This window comes from Mandrillus leucophaeus, unplaced genomic scaffold, assembly GCF_000951045.1.
Source record: "Mandrillus leucophaeus isolate KB7577 unplaced genomic scaffold, Mleu.le_1.0 Scaffold499, whole genome shotgun sequence".
Taxonomy (NCBI): Eukaryota; Metazoa; Chordata; class Mammalia; order Primates; family Cercopithecidae; genus Mandrillus; species Mandrillus leucophaeus.
Window position 1 is genome coordinate 1752289 of NW_012105353.1, and position 15913 is coordinate 1768201.

The 15913-nt window shown below is 41.6% G+C and overlaps 1 protein-coding gene across 9 annotated transcripts in view; it reads left to right on the top strand.

Moving 5' to 3' along the window:
* Positions 1-9978, top strand: part of ADGRG2 (adhesion G protein-coupled receptor G2) — a 102177-nt gene extending 92199 nt beyond the window's left edge. For 7 of the 9 annotated variants that reach the window (XM_011995801.1, XM_011995803.1, XM_011995805.1 and 4 more), the window contains 5 exons: positions 364-463; positions 1046-1329; positions 4480-4581; positions 5594-5746; positions 9617-9801. In XM_011995801.1, coding sequence (XP_011851191.1) covers positions 364-463; positions 1046-1329; positions 4480-4581; positions 5594-5746; positions 9617-9801 — 824 coding nt within the window. Of the gene's footprint in view, positions 1-363; positions 464-1045; positions 1330-4479; positions 4582-5593; positions 5747-9616 lie in introns of all 9 variants that reach the window. The other 2 variants (XM_011995802.1, XM_011995809.1) reach the window with 2 other exon arrangements.
* The last annotated feature ends 5935 nt before the right edge of the window (positions 9979-15913 follow it).

Below are 15913 nucleotides of genomic sequence, written 5' to 3' on the forward strand. Positions count from 1 at the left end.
CACTTCAGTTATTAGAACTAGGTGTGACCAGCTGGGCGCGGTGGCTCACGCCTGTAATCCCAGCACTTTAGGAGGCTGAGGCAGGCAGATCACGAGGTCAGGAGTTCGAGACCATCCTGGCTAACATGGCGAAACCCCGTCTCTACGAAAAATACAAAAAAAAAAAATTAGCCAGGCATGGTGGCATGCGCCTGTAATCCCAGCTACTAGGGAGGCTGAGGCAGGAGAATTGCTTGAACCCGGGAGGCGGAGGTTACAGTGAGCCGAGATCGCGCCACTGCACTCCAGCCTGGGTGACAGAGTGAGACTCTGTCTCAAAAAAAAAAAAAGAATTAGGTGTGACAAATGTTTCCCATCTTCCAGGGGTACCAGCTGTGGTTGTGACCATCATCCTGACTATATCCCCAGATAACTATGGGCTTGGATCCTATGGGAAATTCCCCAATGGTTCACCGGATGACTTGTGAGTACAAAGCCCCCTAAGGGAATGCTAAGTGAACTGGAAAACAGAATGCTCCTAGAAAACGAGGATCTAATCAGCATATTGACTCCTGCTGTCATCCTAATAAAACCCAGCAATATTTCACAGCAGCCTTCACAGTCTTATGTAATGAGAGAAGCTAGCTGGAAATGCCATGCTACTCTTCAAGTGATGAATTAGGAGGAGATATTCTGAAAAGAAAAATGAATTAGGAGGAACTATTTTGAAAATATTTTCATTAGCCTCTGATAAAATGACATTCCAGTTATATTAATAAAGACTCATGGAACAGAGTTGCTAGGATTTACAGGGGCAAAATCCTGAATGTTTTAAAAAAAGGTCTATTTTTAAAATACTTTAAATCACCAAGTGTCCTCAAATAAACTCTTAGATTCTTTTCCCTAGAGCTATAAATGATTGTAGAGAATAGCAGTTTTATCATTTTTTTTCTCTTGTACTGGTAGAAAATGTTTCAGTAAAATGTTAGAGATTCATTGTATCATTTTGAACTCTAGTTCATCACTGTAATATGTTTTCCCCTGTTTTCCCCCCAACCAACTCCAGCTGCTGGATCAACAACAATGCAGTATTCTACATTACGGTGGTGGGATATTTCTGTGTGATATTTTTGCTGAACGTCAGCATGTTCATTGTGGTCCTGGTTCAGCTCTGTCGAATTAAAAAGAAGAAGCAACTGGGAGCCCAGCGAAAAACCAGTATTCAAGACCTCAGGAGTATCGCTGGCCTTACATTTTTACTGGGAATAACTTGGGGCTTTGCCTTCTTTGCCTGGGGACCAGTTAACGTGACCTTCATGTATCTGTTTGCCATCTTTAATACTTTACAAGGTAAGCTTTACAGCATCAAATACAAACTGAATGATCCCAGTTGAATACAAAAACGTAGCTACTAAAAGAGTACAGGCATGCCTCAGAGATGCCGGGGGTTTGGTTCTAGACCACTACAATAAAGCAAATATTGCAATAAAGTGAGTCACACAAATTGTTTGGTTTCCCAGTGCATATAAAAGTTATGTTTACACTAGACTGTAGTCTATTAAGTGTGCAATTGCATGATGTCTAAACAAATGTACATACCTTTAACTTAAAAACATTTTATTGCTAAAAACTGCTGATACAGAGACACAAGGTGAGTACATGCTGTTGGAAAAATGGCCTTGAGAGACTTGCTGGATGCAGGGCTGCCACAACCTTCAATTTGTAAAAAAAAAAAAAAAAAAAAATGCACTATCTGTGAAACCCCAAGAGGTATGCCTGTATATGCAAAGTAGCTTATTTAGTGGCTTAAGATATTTTCATTGAAAAACATATTTATCATTGAGAGGGAGTGCTTTGAGATCCTTGGAGGAAAGGTACTTACTAAATTCAAGAAATGGTGTTTTTTTCTCCTTATTCATCGTTATCTCCTTGGAGAGACCACATTGAGGGGAACCTGTCAGGAACTCTTTTTGAAAAAGTCAATTATTCTTCCTTCACCTGGTTTCTTTTTTAAAAACTGTTGTATTCAAGTAGAACATGCAGACAGTAAGCACACATACCATGACTGTGCCTGTACAGGGAGCCCACCGCTCTTACCTCCTAGGTCAGCGATTTGGAGACAATGAGAAATGGGAAGGCAACAGAGAGACCCAAGCGGCAGCAGTCTTACTTGAAGGCTAATCCTAAGAAGTTGCTGCCCTGGGACGCTCAGCGGGAAAGAGAGCAGGCTGTGTGTGTCGCCATCTGCTTCAGGTTTCCCATTGGTTAATGAAGCCAATTCATCTTGGAACCCTGATACTTGTACTCTTTATAAAAGAAAATGACTGATTCTTTTAGAGCAGTATTATGAAAGACGTGTCCGCTGTTAATTTTTAATGGAAGTGCTTTGACATTAAAAGCCTAGCAGGCTATTAGGTTTACATTACAATAACAGTAATTCACTGTCCCTTAGTTTCCTTTTATTCTGAATCCTCTTTGGTGGATGCCTTTTAATTGCCTTCTCGTTGGCTTTTGTTCATCTTCCCTGTTGGTTTTGCTTCTCTAGTTCTGTCAGGCAATAGATCATCTTGTTGGTTTTCAGAGAAATCCCAACCTGAGGTTAAATTCAAATGCCAAATTTGGTTGTTGGTTCTTATTTAAATTTGGAGGAAGCCAGCAGAGGTGATTGTTTGGTTATATATGGTTATTAATTTTTACTTATAATATAGCAGTTTCTCAACTGGTATATCCAGGTGTTATACCACATGGTATTGCATACAAAACCAAAAACATGAGCAAATTCTTTTAAGGGTCTTAAGAAAAGTTTTATTTCCCAACCATGGCATACTAAAAGTAATAGATACTTTAAAAAATATATATGTATATAGACCGGGTCGCGGTGGCTTACGCCTGTAATCCCAGCACTTTGGGAGGCCGAGGCGGGCAGATCATCTGAGGTCAGGAGTTCGAGACCAGCCTGGCCAACATGGTGAAACCCCGCCTCTACTAAAAAATACAAAAATTAGCCGGGCGTGGTGGCAGGTGCCTTAATCCCAGCTACTTGGGAGGCAGAGGCAGGAGAATCCTTTGAACCCGGGAGGCTGAGGTTACAGTGAGCTGAGATAAAGCCATTGCACTCAAACCTGGGGGACAAGAGCAAGACTTCTTTCAAAAAAAAAAAATATATATATATATATGTATATATATATGCCCACATCACACTAATCATTGACATGAAAGCAAGGTACCCACCCTCACATGTTTAATGTGGAAATTGAATCTGCCTTTTTCTTCATTTCCCCAGATTATCTTCTCATTAGAATATGAATGGATAAAAGGAATGAATGTATTGCTTCATCTATACAAGGAAACTAACCCTAATACACAGGGCTTTTGGGGTGGTTGAATATATATATAGGTTCTGATTTTGGTCTCTCTTATACATGCTGTTTCTCTCCTAATGCAACCAATGGTCGACTCCCAGGGTGGCAAATGAATGAAGCTGTGTAATATTCAGACATGGTCTTGATGGTGGGCACATATACCCTACTAGAAGCAAAACTGTTTTGTTTGTTTGTTTTTTGAGATGGAGTCTCGCTCTGTCACCCAGGCTGGAGTGCAGTGTCGCGATCTTGGCTCACTGCAACCTCCGCCTCCTGGGTTCAAGTGATCCTCCCACTTCAGCCTCCCAAAGTGCTGAGATTACAGGCGTGAGCCACCACGCCTGGCCCCTGGTATTTTAAAATGAAGGTTTTAAAGTGAATAGATTGGGGGTTTTTAAGTAGAAGGCAGAGAACCCAGAATTCATCCATTCACTCAGCAAATATTTGTTGACAAAAGCCTTGGGGAGTGGCAGCGATGTGACTGGCTGGGGAGCCCTGGCCTGCCTTGACTGGGCACCCGAGTGGGTGACAGGTAGAGCCCCAGAGCCCCTTCAGGTCTTCAGCTTGTTCTCCATGCCAGCACCTGGAGCAGGTCAGGAGGAGGCAGGCAGGAAGGTGAGTACATCGCTGAACTGCCTGGGTTTGAGGGGGAGAGAGAGATTCGAGCAAACGACATGGCAGTGGGCTGGAGAGGAGGAGAGCGGGAAGGGAAAGATGTATGGAGAAGATGGCATTTGACAGAGCTTCAAAACAGATTCTAAACAGGGAGGGAGGGAGAGGCAGGAGCCTAGGTCCAAGCTGGGATCCTGGGTGGATGGCTTGTCATTCCAAGATACAGAAGGCCAAGGACAGGATGTGGGAGGAGAGGAGACAGTGAATTTAATTGTGGAAATGCAAAGTTATGATTCCTTTTATCATATAAATAATCTTAATCTTACAAAGATTTTCTAGAGGCATTCCCTGACGCCTTTTGACAGCAAGCTTTCCTAGGACTCCGGACTTTTGATTCAATTTGCACAATTTCATGTTGCCCACAGCTGCCAAAATAATTATTAATATATTTTGTGCAAAGTGAGCTTATGACATTCAGCTATTAGCTTGGAATTCATTGTAGGTTTTATTTTTTCCCCCTCCTTAGGATTTTTCATATTCATCTTTTACTGTGTGGCCAAAGAAAATGTCAGGAAGCAATGGAGGCGGTATCTTTGTTGTGGAAAGTTACGGCTGGCTGAAAATTCTGGTAAAGATTTACCTCACTTTTTCTCTTCCTCTTAAATCTCAAGGAAAAGATTGTATAAATTAAGATCCAAAGCAAATCCAATCTAGAAATCAGTGAATTCCAGCAAATCTGGAATCTGCTCAACAGAAAATATTGATTGTGAACATTAGGGAGAAAAAAAAAATCTAGTGAATTAAAAAATAATTACTCATATCTGGGAATTTTTTGAGCAATAAAAGTAATGGCCTGGCTGCCTCTTCAATGAAGCAATGGTAAAATTTTTAGATTTGATTTTCTTTTGAGATCATGCTTTTCATTTCCCAAAGTAATTTTTAATATTTACCTTGGAAATTTTTAAAATCTCAACTCAATCCTTTCTCCACAGGTCCTGGTTGTCAGTTGCTTTATTTGTTAGTAAGCCAGACTTTGTGTATAAGCTTTAGCATACATTTGGTTGTAACATACACTTGTTTATTTTGAAGTGATTTTCACACATACCCAGTTGGGTAGTAGAGCAAATAGCTCATTTGTTTTTGTTTTTGTTTTTTTAAGAAAATGAGAAAAATGAAGTACTGTTGGAAAAGTTACATTCCTTTTGCATGAATACCACCTTTGCAGTATCTGGGGGACACGGGAGTCTATTCAGAAAATGGCAGTACATATAGTTCAGTCATTTTCATGGATTGAAGAACAATTAGTCATTACAACACAGACTATTTGTGTTCTTGTTAAGACAGTGTGAAGCTCTGAATCACTACCTAATTCTGTGGATATTTATAGACATAATCAAATTAGCTTGGCCTTTAGTTCTAGGAGAATATAGGTTACTTTTAACCACGCGGTCATTTGAAGGACAAATGTAAATAATCCAAATGAAAATACATGTTATCACACCAACTGGTGGAAGGTGACTTCTCCATAAGATCCTGAAGTGAGGAATCAGTTGCTTAGGACTTGTTACACTGTGATCTGTCTCTTGCGTTTGAGCTTCAACATACTGCCCTGTTTTTCTGTAATGCTTATTCTGCTGTAGACTGGAGTAAAACTGCTACTAATGGTTTAAAGAAGCAGACTGTAAACCAAGGAGTGTCCAGCTCTTCAAATTCCTTACAGTCAAACAGTAACTCCACTAATTCCACCACACTGCTAGTGAATAATGATTGCTCAGTACACGCAAGCAGGAATGGTATGTATGTCTCAATATAGTATTTCTCAAGCTAGTGTTTATTTTTTAAAGTAGTTTTATCCTTTATTGGCATTTTGGCTAAGCAAAGCGAGTAACTATTAATACATATATGACTAGTGGATCAAAATGTGGTTCCCTTACAGAAGAGAAAATTAGTCCAAATTGATTTATTATAGAGCAAATATTGGAACAACGATCTTTTTTTAAGATTTGGTTTTTCATAGTGGGAATTGATGATTACCTAAAAATTTTAACATTTTAAATCCTCATTTAACTGTTGTCCAGAGACTTCAGTATTGTGCTATTTCTGTGAGAGCAGCACCTAAAATAGCTGATAAGACTATAACAATTTTTATTACATCTATCATAATATACTTTTTTTTTTTTTTTTGAGATGCAGTCTCACTCTTGTCGCCCAGGCTGGAGTGCAATGGTGCAATCTCAGCTCACTGCAACCTCCATCTCCTGGGTTCCAGCAATTCTGCCTCAGCCTCCCAAGTAGCTGGAATTACAGGTGACCTACAGGCAACCGCCACCATGCCCAGCTCATTTTTTGTATTTTTAGTAGAGACAGGGTTTCACCATGTTGGCCAGGCTAGTCTCGAACTCCTGACCTCAAGTGATTTGCCCACCTCGGCCTCCCAAAGTGCTGGGATTACAGGCGTGAGCCACCGCGCCCAGCCGACACTTTTACACCTTCCTATTGTTTGCTTTTCATGTTTGTTAATTCTTTCCCACAATGTGGCTGTCTTGTGACAGCACCCAAATCCCCATGAATATGTCAAATACTGGAAGATGACTTGTGACCAGTATTGGTGACCATATATGTGACCAATATCTGAACAGATTACTGCTGCCATGCCTCCTTTACTCATTAATTCTGACATTTCTAGCTAAAACTTCTGTTACATTTTCTTTCTTTCATAAGACCAGGCTGTTCATTACTCATAAAAGCTTACCTTATCTATTTTTACCTTCTCTTGCTTCTTAATATATCTTTTGCATTCTTATAAAAGCATAAGCTCTGCTGGTATAGTTTCTCCTTCCATGGAGAATTTGCCTGTATTCATTGTTTTAGGATGTTAGTTCTTTTCATTCACTAATTCAAATAAATTTGTGAGAAGGTTCATACATCTACCAAACAGTTTTCCAATTTCCTGAAGATGGGTGGTCCTGCTGGTTTGTCTAGACTTTTTTTTCTTTCTTTTTTTTTTAAGACAAGGTCTCCTATTGCCCAGGCTGGAGTGCAGTGGTGCGATCACAGCTCACTGCAGCCTCGACTTCCCAGGCTCAAGTGATCCTCCCATCTCAGCCACCGGAGTAGCTGGGACTATAGGAGCATGCCACCATGCCTGGCTAATTTTTTTTTTTTTTTTAAGATGCCGTCTTGCTGTGTTGTCCAGGTTGGTATCAAACTCCTGGGCTCAAGTGATCCTCCCACCTCAGCCTCCCAAAGTGCTGGAATTACAGATGGGAGTCACTATGCCTGGCCTGTCTAGGCTTTTAAAATACCATAGGATGCCTCAAAATCAAGGTTTCTCAACTTCAAGCACAACTGACATTTGGGGGCTGGATAATTCTTTTTTGTGGAATTGCAGGACATTTAGCAGGATCCCTGGACTCTATCAACTAGAGCCAGTAGCACCCTGCCCCCAGTTAAGACAACCCAAAATGTCCCCGGACACTGCCAACTGTCCCAGGGGAGCGGGGGGAAAAGGGAGCAAGATTGCCCCCAGTTGAGAATCACTGTTGTAAAAGATGAGAAATAACTGCTGTATAGCCGTAGCTCTTTACTGTCGATACCAGAAAGCAAGCTCTGGTCTCTACACCAAATAGCTCTATCAGGAATGATTCAATGTAGGTAAACAGAGGCGAGGCAGTGGGGAGCACAGCTGGTTAGTACGTTAGTGTGAGAAAGCAAATTGAAAGGAGAGACATCAAAGGAGCGAGCTGGGTCATCAAGAACCATTAGAATCACAACTGTGTTTGGGGCTCTGAATCCATAAACCAGATTTTTCCATACTCTCGAAAGAGCTCCGAGATGAAGCCTCACCTGCCTAGCTCTATCAATATATTGCCATCCTTTGGGAAATCAGATTTGATGGAAACAGCACATTTTACCACAGTTGTTTAACACAGCTGATTTGACACAGCTACTTTTGATGCTTGACGGTGAGGGTGGGGGTACTTTTTAAGGCTGCCAAAATGACTCAGTGTTTAATATCACATAATGTGCATGTCAGATAAACATCCCTGACTCCTCAGTCCTCGCCCCAGGGATAGATGAGGAATGGAATTGGCAATTTCAAAAAAGAAAGCTAGGGCTGGGCACAGTGGCTCACGCCTGTAATCCCAGCACTTTGGGAGGCCTAGGTAGGAGGATCACCTGAGGTCAGGAGTTCAAGACCAGCCTGGCCAACATGGAAAAACTCCGTCTCTAATAAAAAATATGAAAAGCAACCAGACGTGGGTAGTCCTGAGTAGTCCCAGCTACTCTGGAGGCTGAGGCAGGAGAATCGTTTGAACCCAGGAGGCAGAGGTTGCAATGAGCCAAGATCACACCACTGCACTCCAGCATGGGCCACCAAACGAGACTCCGTCTCAAAAAAAAAAAAAAAAAAAAAAAAGAAAGCTAAAAGTTTAATGGTTTGTTTATTATGCCAGGCCAAATTGTTCTTGCACCAAAATGTCCTCAAGCTGAAATGCCTAAATCCAAACAGCTGCCTCAGACAGTCACATGCCCTATTTGATCTGTGTCACAGATGGAGCTGTGTTAACCATATTCATCACCTAGTTTGCATGAATATTACATAGTTCAGTTCTGAGCTGCCTTAGAGGGTGGGGTACCAGCAGCCATCTCATTTGGTACCCAGGACCACAAGGATCACAGTTTGGAAGCAACATCACACGTCGGCTCCATTACTTCTGAGCTGTGTAACCTTGGGGAGAGCACTTAATTTCTGAAACCTTCATTCCTCATCTGCAAAATGGGGATAATAGTCGTACCCACCCTGCAGGGCTCTAAATGAAATAATAAAGTATCCAGTACTGTTATGATCATTGTTATCATAATCATGTCATGAACTAACAAATGGCCTTATTATTCAGCTTTCTAAATAGTCTCCCAACGGTCTAATGATCAGAAGGATGGTGCCAAGTAACTAGAGGAGGCCAGCACCTGGGCTCTCCTACAACTGAGGACCTGCTTGGGGTGGGGAAGGCCCACATCCAAACCAAGTTACCCTTGAGTGCCCAGCTGCTCCCTGGCCTGGACTCTGAAGTTGGAATTGGTAGTTTCCTCTTGGGAATTGGTCCTATCCTGATTTAGTCAGAGGAGCTGGTTTAGTCTACAAGAGAGATGATTTCTTCTTGCCATGACTGTTGTAGCTGGTTGCTCTGGTTTCTCTGGTACAGTTTCATTTTATAGGAACCTAGGGAACCAAGAACTTCCTAAGGGTACATACGGGGATCTCTGTTAACATTAACCTTTTGGGAGACCAAAGTATTACCTTAGCTTATATTATACATATGCTGCTACTTGAAGTCAAAATATATCCAACCAGAGTTAGGAAGTGGGCCTTTTATTAATATATTACCTTGCTTCAGATTTTGACTGTTTCATTAAAAACCAAACAAAAAAAACTGCCATAGACAACTGGTTTCTGAAGCAATCTCCAATTTGGTATGCTTACTTTGAGTGGCCTTAGGGAAGGAATGAAAAATAAATAAAATATGAACATATATAACAAATGTTTTTAAAAACATATTTTACAAATACAGCTTTAAGAATAAAGAGATACCTAAGTTTGTTTGCTTTTTAATGTTTTCTGTGGATACTTCATGCCACCCGCTTTGTGTTTCCTTATACAGGAAATGCTTCTACAGAGAGGAATGGGGTTTCTTTTAGTGTTCAGAATGGAGATGTGTGCCTTCACGATTTCACTGGAAAACAGCACATGTTTAATGAGAAGGAAGATTCCTGCAATGGGAAAGGTCGTATGGCTCTCAGAAGGACTTCAAAGCGGGGAAGCTTACACTTTATTGAACAAATGTGATTTCTTGTAAAATCAAAGCATGATGCTTGACAGTGTGAAATGTCCAATTTTACCTTTTACACAATGTGAGATGTATGAAAATCAACTCATTTTATTCTTGGCAACATCTGGAGAAGCATAAGCTAATTAAGGGCAATGATTATTATTACAAGAAGAAACCAAGACATTACACCATGGTTTTCAGACATTTCTGATTTGGTTTCTTATCTTTCATTTTATAAGAAGGCTGGTTTTAAACAATACATTAAGAATGACTCCTATAAAGAAAACAAAAAAAGGTAGTGAACTTTCAGCCACCTTTTAAAGAGGCTAAATTATCTCTGATAACATCATACAAAGCAACTGTTGACTGCAGCCTGTTGGTGAGTTTAGTTGTGCATGCCTTTGTTGTATATAAGCTAAATTCTAGTGACCCATGTGTCAAAAATCTTACTTCTACATTTTTTTTCTATTTATTTTCTACTGTGTAAATGTATTCCTTTGTAGAATCATGGTTGTTTTGTCTCATGTGATAGTTCAGAAAATCCTTGGAGATGGTATGGGATGTGAAATACAGAAACCTCAGTGAAATCAAGAAATAATGATCCCAGCCAGACTGGGAAAATGTAAGCAGACAGTGCCACAGTTAGCTCATACAGTGCCTTTGAGCAAGTTAGAAAAAGATGCCCCCACTGGGCAGACACAGCCCTATGGGCTCATGGTTTGGCAAACAGAGTGGAGACCATGTTTTAGCCCCACTCACCCTCTTGGGTGTACGACCTGTACAGCCAAACACAGCATCCAATACGAATACCCATCCCCTGACCGCATCCCCAGTGGTCAGATTATAGAATCTGCACCAAGATATTTAGCTTTATACCTTGGCCACAGAGAGGGATGAACTGTCATCCAGACCATGTGTCAGGAAAATTGTGAACACAGATGAGGTACATACACTGCTGCTTCTCAAATCCCCAGAGCCTTTCAGAACAGGAGAGTAGACTAGGATTCCTTCTCTTAAAAAGGTATATATATATATATATATATATATGGAAAACAAAATCATATTGCTGTTCTTTAAAAGGCAACTGCATGGTACATTGTTGATTGTTATGACTGGTACACTCTGACCCAGCCAGAGCTGTAATTGTTTTTTAAATGTGTCTTGAAGAATGCATAGTGACAAGGGGAGCAGCTATTGGGAACAGGGAACTGTCCTGCACTGCTATTGTTGCTACATGTATCGAGCCTTGATTGCTCCTAGTTATATACAGGGTCTGTCTTGCTTCCCACCTACATCTGCTTGAGCAATGCCTCAAGTACGTCCTTATTAGGAACATTTCAAAACCCTTTTAGTTAAGTCTTTCACTAAGGTTCTTTTGCATATATTTCAAGTGAATGTTGGATCTCAGACTAACCATAGTAATAATACACATTTCTGTGAGTGCTGACTTGTCTTTGCAATATTTCTTCTCTGATTTATTTAATTGTCTTGTATTTATATGTTAAAATCAAAAATGTTAAAATCAATGAAATAAATTTGCAGTTAAGATCTTTAAGTTTGGTAATTTTCACAAAGAAAAAACATCTGCAGTCTCTTTCCCTGGCGGCCTGGCATGGAAGTGGTAGGACATGCTGATTAAGACAAACACAATTGGCTGGGCATGGTGGCTCACGCCTATAATCCCAGCACTTTAGGAGGCTGAGGCAGGTGGACTGCTTGAGCACAGGAGTTTGAGACCAGCCTGGGCAGCACAGGGAGACCCCTGTCTCTACGAAAAATTAAAAATTCGTTAGGCACAGTGTTGTGTGCCTGTACTCCTAGCTACTCAGGAGACTGAGGATGGAGGATTGCTTGAGCCTGGAAGTTTGGGGCTGCAGTGAACCACGATTGTGCCATTGCACTCCAGCTTAGGCGGCAGAGCGAGACACCATCTCTTAAGAAAACACACATAACAGTAACATCTTTTGGAAAACAGCAGGTACCCTGTGACTGTTAAATTAGAGCAAGGGTTGTTCTGTCTCATGAGATCAGTTTCTGAGGTCTCCTTTCCATTTTCCCATTACTCTTTCAAGATTATCTCTTCAACACATTGACTTTGGCCTGTAGGCAATGTACAAGACCCAATTCAGATCTCATCCAAGTATCTGCTTCTTCAGTGTCAAACAGGACTACTGAAAAGTGAGAACAGGATTTGGGATTTCTGCGTTGCTGGTTAGCATGTGGGATCCCCAAATATGGGAAGCTGACCTCACCCTTGCCAGGGTCTCTGAGCAATCTCTTCTTCCAAGGTCCTCAGCTCCCACAAAGATGCCGAGTACTAAATTCATAAGGAAGATGTGAGATCTTCTAGATTGAGGGAGGGGTGAGACCTCAGAAATCAATCCCCCAAAACAGATTATATAACCAAAATATACATAAAAGGATGCACAATGTCCAGTATCCTTTAGGTCCCACCCCCTTATTTTTCCTATTGTGTCTCTGCTGTGGTCCTTAAGCTGAATTCTCTCATCTATTTTTCTTACTTTACACAGACATACGGCAGGACAGAGAGTGTTTCTGAGAAGCATCCTCCTTTGGGTTTAAGATTGATCCCACGATCTGAGACACTATTATAAGGAAACAGAGGTGGTGCCAATATTAGGAGGCAAGGAGTGTCAGGGCAGAGGCCAGTATTTAAAGAAGTATTTCCTCAAAATATTGGAGTAGTTTTGGTTTTTTTGTTTGTTTGTTTTCCTCAAAACACACTGCAGTCATTAACCCCACAAAGGAAGTCTGCTGACTTCAGTGAGCAGCATCATGATCGTTCTTACAGAAAATGGTGAAGCAAGTCAGGCAAGCACCTGTAGTCCCAGCTACTTGGGAGGCCGAGGCAGGAGGATCGCTTGAGCCAGGGAGTTTGAGTCCATCCTGGACAACATAGAAAGACTTCGTGTCTTTAAAACAAACAAACAAAAGACGGTGAAACAGCTTAACTTGGGATACTGGGTGTGTCTAGCGAGGTCGGCTAGGAGTCAGTCAGTTTGTTGAAGGCCATTTAGATGAAGATCTAATTTACTGCATAACCAATTCACAGAGTGGACTTGTTTGGTGTCATTTTGTCTCCATAAGAGCATTTTAAGGACTATTTAGTTTGTCTTTGTCTCTGCTCCTTGCTGTTCTAGTTGGAGTCCAAAGGACAGGAAAAAGGAAAGACTGGGTAGGCATAAGAAGAACATAATCTTCAATTTGAAGAATTCTTATCAGTATATACTTTTTTTTTTTTTGAGACAGAGTCTTGGTTTGTCACCCAGGCTGGAGTGCAATAGTACAATCTTGGCTCACTGCACCCTCCACTTCCTGGGTTCAAGCGATTCTCCTGCCTCAGCCTCTCGAGTGGCTGGAATTACAGGCGCCTGCCACCATGCCCGGCTAATTTTTGTATTTTTTGTAGAGAGAGGGTTTCACCATATTGGCCAGGCTGGTCTTGAACTCCTGGCCTCAAGTGATCCACCAGCCTCAGCCTCCAAAAGTGCTGGGATTACAGGTGTGAGCCTCCGCGCCTGGCCAGTATATACTTTTTTCTTTTCATGTTAATCTCCAGGTACAGCATCAAGAAGTCAGAGCAGGCAAAAATGGAATATATGTTCTTATAGAATATATTCTTTTAAATATATTCCTCACTGTAAAGAAATCTTATGTTCCCTGGTGTTTCCTCTCTTTATCTCTCAGTCTCAAACGAGCTACAGGAAGCTGGAGCAGAGACAAATTCCACATTCTTTAAAATGTAATGAAAAAATGATTTCCAGTCAACTAAATTATCATATAAATAACTAAATTTGGTGAATTGGTCATTTTCAACAAACTCATTCAGATTTGACCCTTTGGGTCAAAGATGGAGTGATTTTCTTTAGAGCCAAAGACCTGAACCCTACAAGAGAAATATTTATTGGTTTCCACCTTGGATGTTAACACGGGGCTCTCTAGAAACTACCTGGGCTGAAGCCTCTGTGGCAGGATGATGGCAGATCCTCTGGTTAGGGTCAGAAAAATCATACATGGTGCTACCCCAGGGTCCAGTTCTGGGTTTTCATCTTCATGGAGATCACGAATCAGCTTCAGAAACAATAACATTCCCTATCATTACACTATATCTGATTCTTGACAAATATTTGAGAAATGACTTGCAGACAAATTTCTATTGGGTGATAACCAGAGAATGGCTTCATGGATATGGGGACCAAGATATGGAGGTTTTGTACCTCAAGGATATGAGGATACTAAAATATGAGACTGATTTATTACATAGCACAGCTTACTGGTCCAAAATGAATCACTAAAATTTGCTTCGAAATTTAAAAGCTAAAACGGAGTAGCCTTCCTTCTTTGTTTTATCCCAGAATTTTGAGCTTATTGAAGAACATAGCTTAGATGTTGCTATGCAATCGTATAGACCAAAGCCTAAGCATGTAGACTGCCTATACACCAAAAGGGGTGCATGTGTATATAGCAGAATTAGCAAAGAATGAAGTCAAGAAACTGAAAATATTTCTATACTAGGTGGAAATGCCTGATAAGGAGCAAAGATCAGTTATTTCCCGTATGGCTGCAAAATCAACTCCTAAAGAAGGACCCAATGGAAACAAAAGCCACAATGAAAAGAAGCAATGATCCCAGCTTTTAGATACAGATAAATACATGAAAATTCTAGCAAGAGTACATACTCAGATTCCAAAACATTTAGTGATGATAACAATGTCTAGTTTTATTCACCCCTAGACCACAGCAAATTCTTCATGGAGGCACATCACATGGATCGCTGCATAATTCAAGAGCCAATATTAAGAAAACAAAGTATTATATGAAGTAATATGTGAGCTGATGGGGGGTTTGGCGCTTTAGTTGAGTGACAGAGTAAAGCCATAGATTTATGTTCTGGAATATCTAACATAAACTTGGTCAAGGACAAAACATAAGGGAATGCAGCTAAGCAGGACTAATTTCATTTACTCATGCAAGCAACATTAATTGAGCTCCAACTATACGCTCAACACTGTACCAGGCATGGTAGGAGATACCAAAAGACTGTTTCAATGAATAACGTACATTCCAATTAGGAAAATATGCCTCATCCACACGTGAAAACACAAATAACAACAGGAGGCAATACATTGTGGCCAAGTGACAACGAAATTAGTTATGATTTATTAAGTATTTTTCTACTAGCCAGGCTTGTGCTAAATGCTTTATATTCATCCTCTTGATCTTAAGTCATCCTGTGAGGTAGGTGCTATGATTATCCCCATTTTACAGATGAGAACACTAAAGTTCAAACATGTAAAACGGGATGCAAAAGGTCATACCACTTGTAAATGGCAGAACTGACATTTGAACTCATATTGAACTGACTCTAAGTCTTAAGCTCTTACTAAACAAATGGCTATAGAAATTCAGAAAATGGGGAAGGCTAATAGACGAGCTGAGCTGGCCGTTAAGGGAAAGATAGGCTTCAGTTAGTCAAGGAGGAGGAGGAAGAGCCGAAGGGGTCAAGCATAGAGTAAATGCATGGAGACTGGCAAAGAGCTTGCGGAAACAATAATTACATTAGTCTAGCTGTCCAGTGAATTCCTATGTGGGCCAGATATTGGTGGACAATGAATACCAGGTCGAAGATTGTGAACTGTGGGTTATCAGCAGCCACGAAACATTATAACGAATGCCAAGTTTCAAGCTGTAGACCTGTGGGAGATGAACTGCGAACCTGCCCGGGGAAGCGGCGCCCAGGTGGCTAGGGGCGGGGTCACAGGCGCCAGAGGTGTCACTGGGGCACCTCTCCGGGCCTTCCCCCTTTTTCTTCCGGGCTGGGTCCCGCTACTCCAGTTCCGCTAGGCGGCGGAGACGGGGCCAGAGGCAGGACTACAATCTTGACCCTCAGAGGGGTGCCCAGGCGGCCGCGGTGGGCGGCCCTCTTTCTCCGGCCTCGGGTGGGATTGGCACCCGTCTCGGGGGGCTCCTCACTACCACGCAGGGAAGCCAACTCGTTCCCCGCCCGGAGCCGGGTTCCCCTAGACTCCTGCGGGCCGCCTCCTTTTTCGTCCCCCCACGAGGCCACGACTCTGAGGGTTCCGCTCTGCGGCGGAGGCGGGGCCGGGG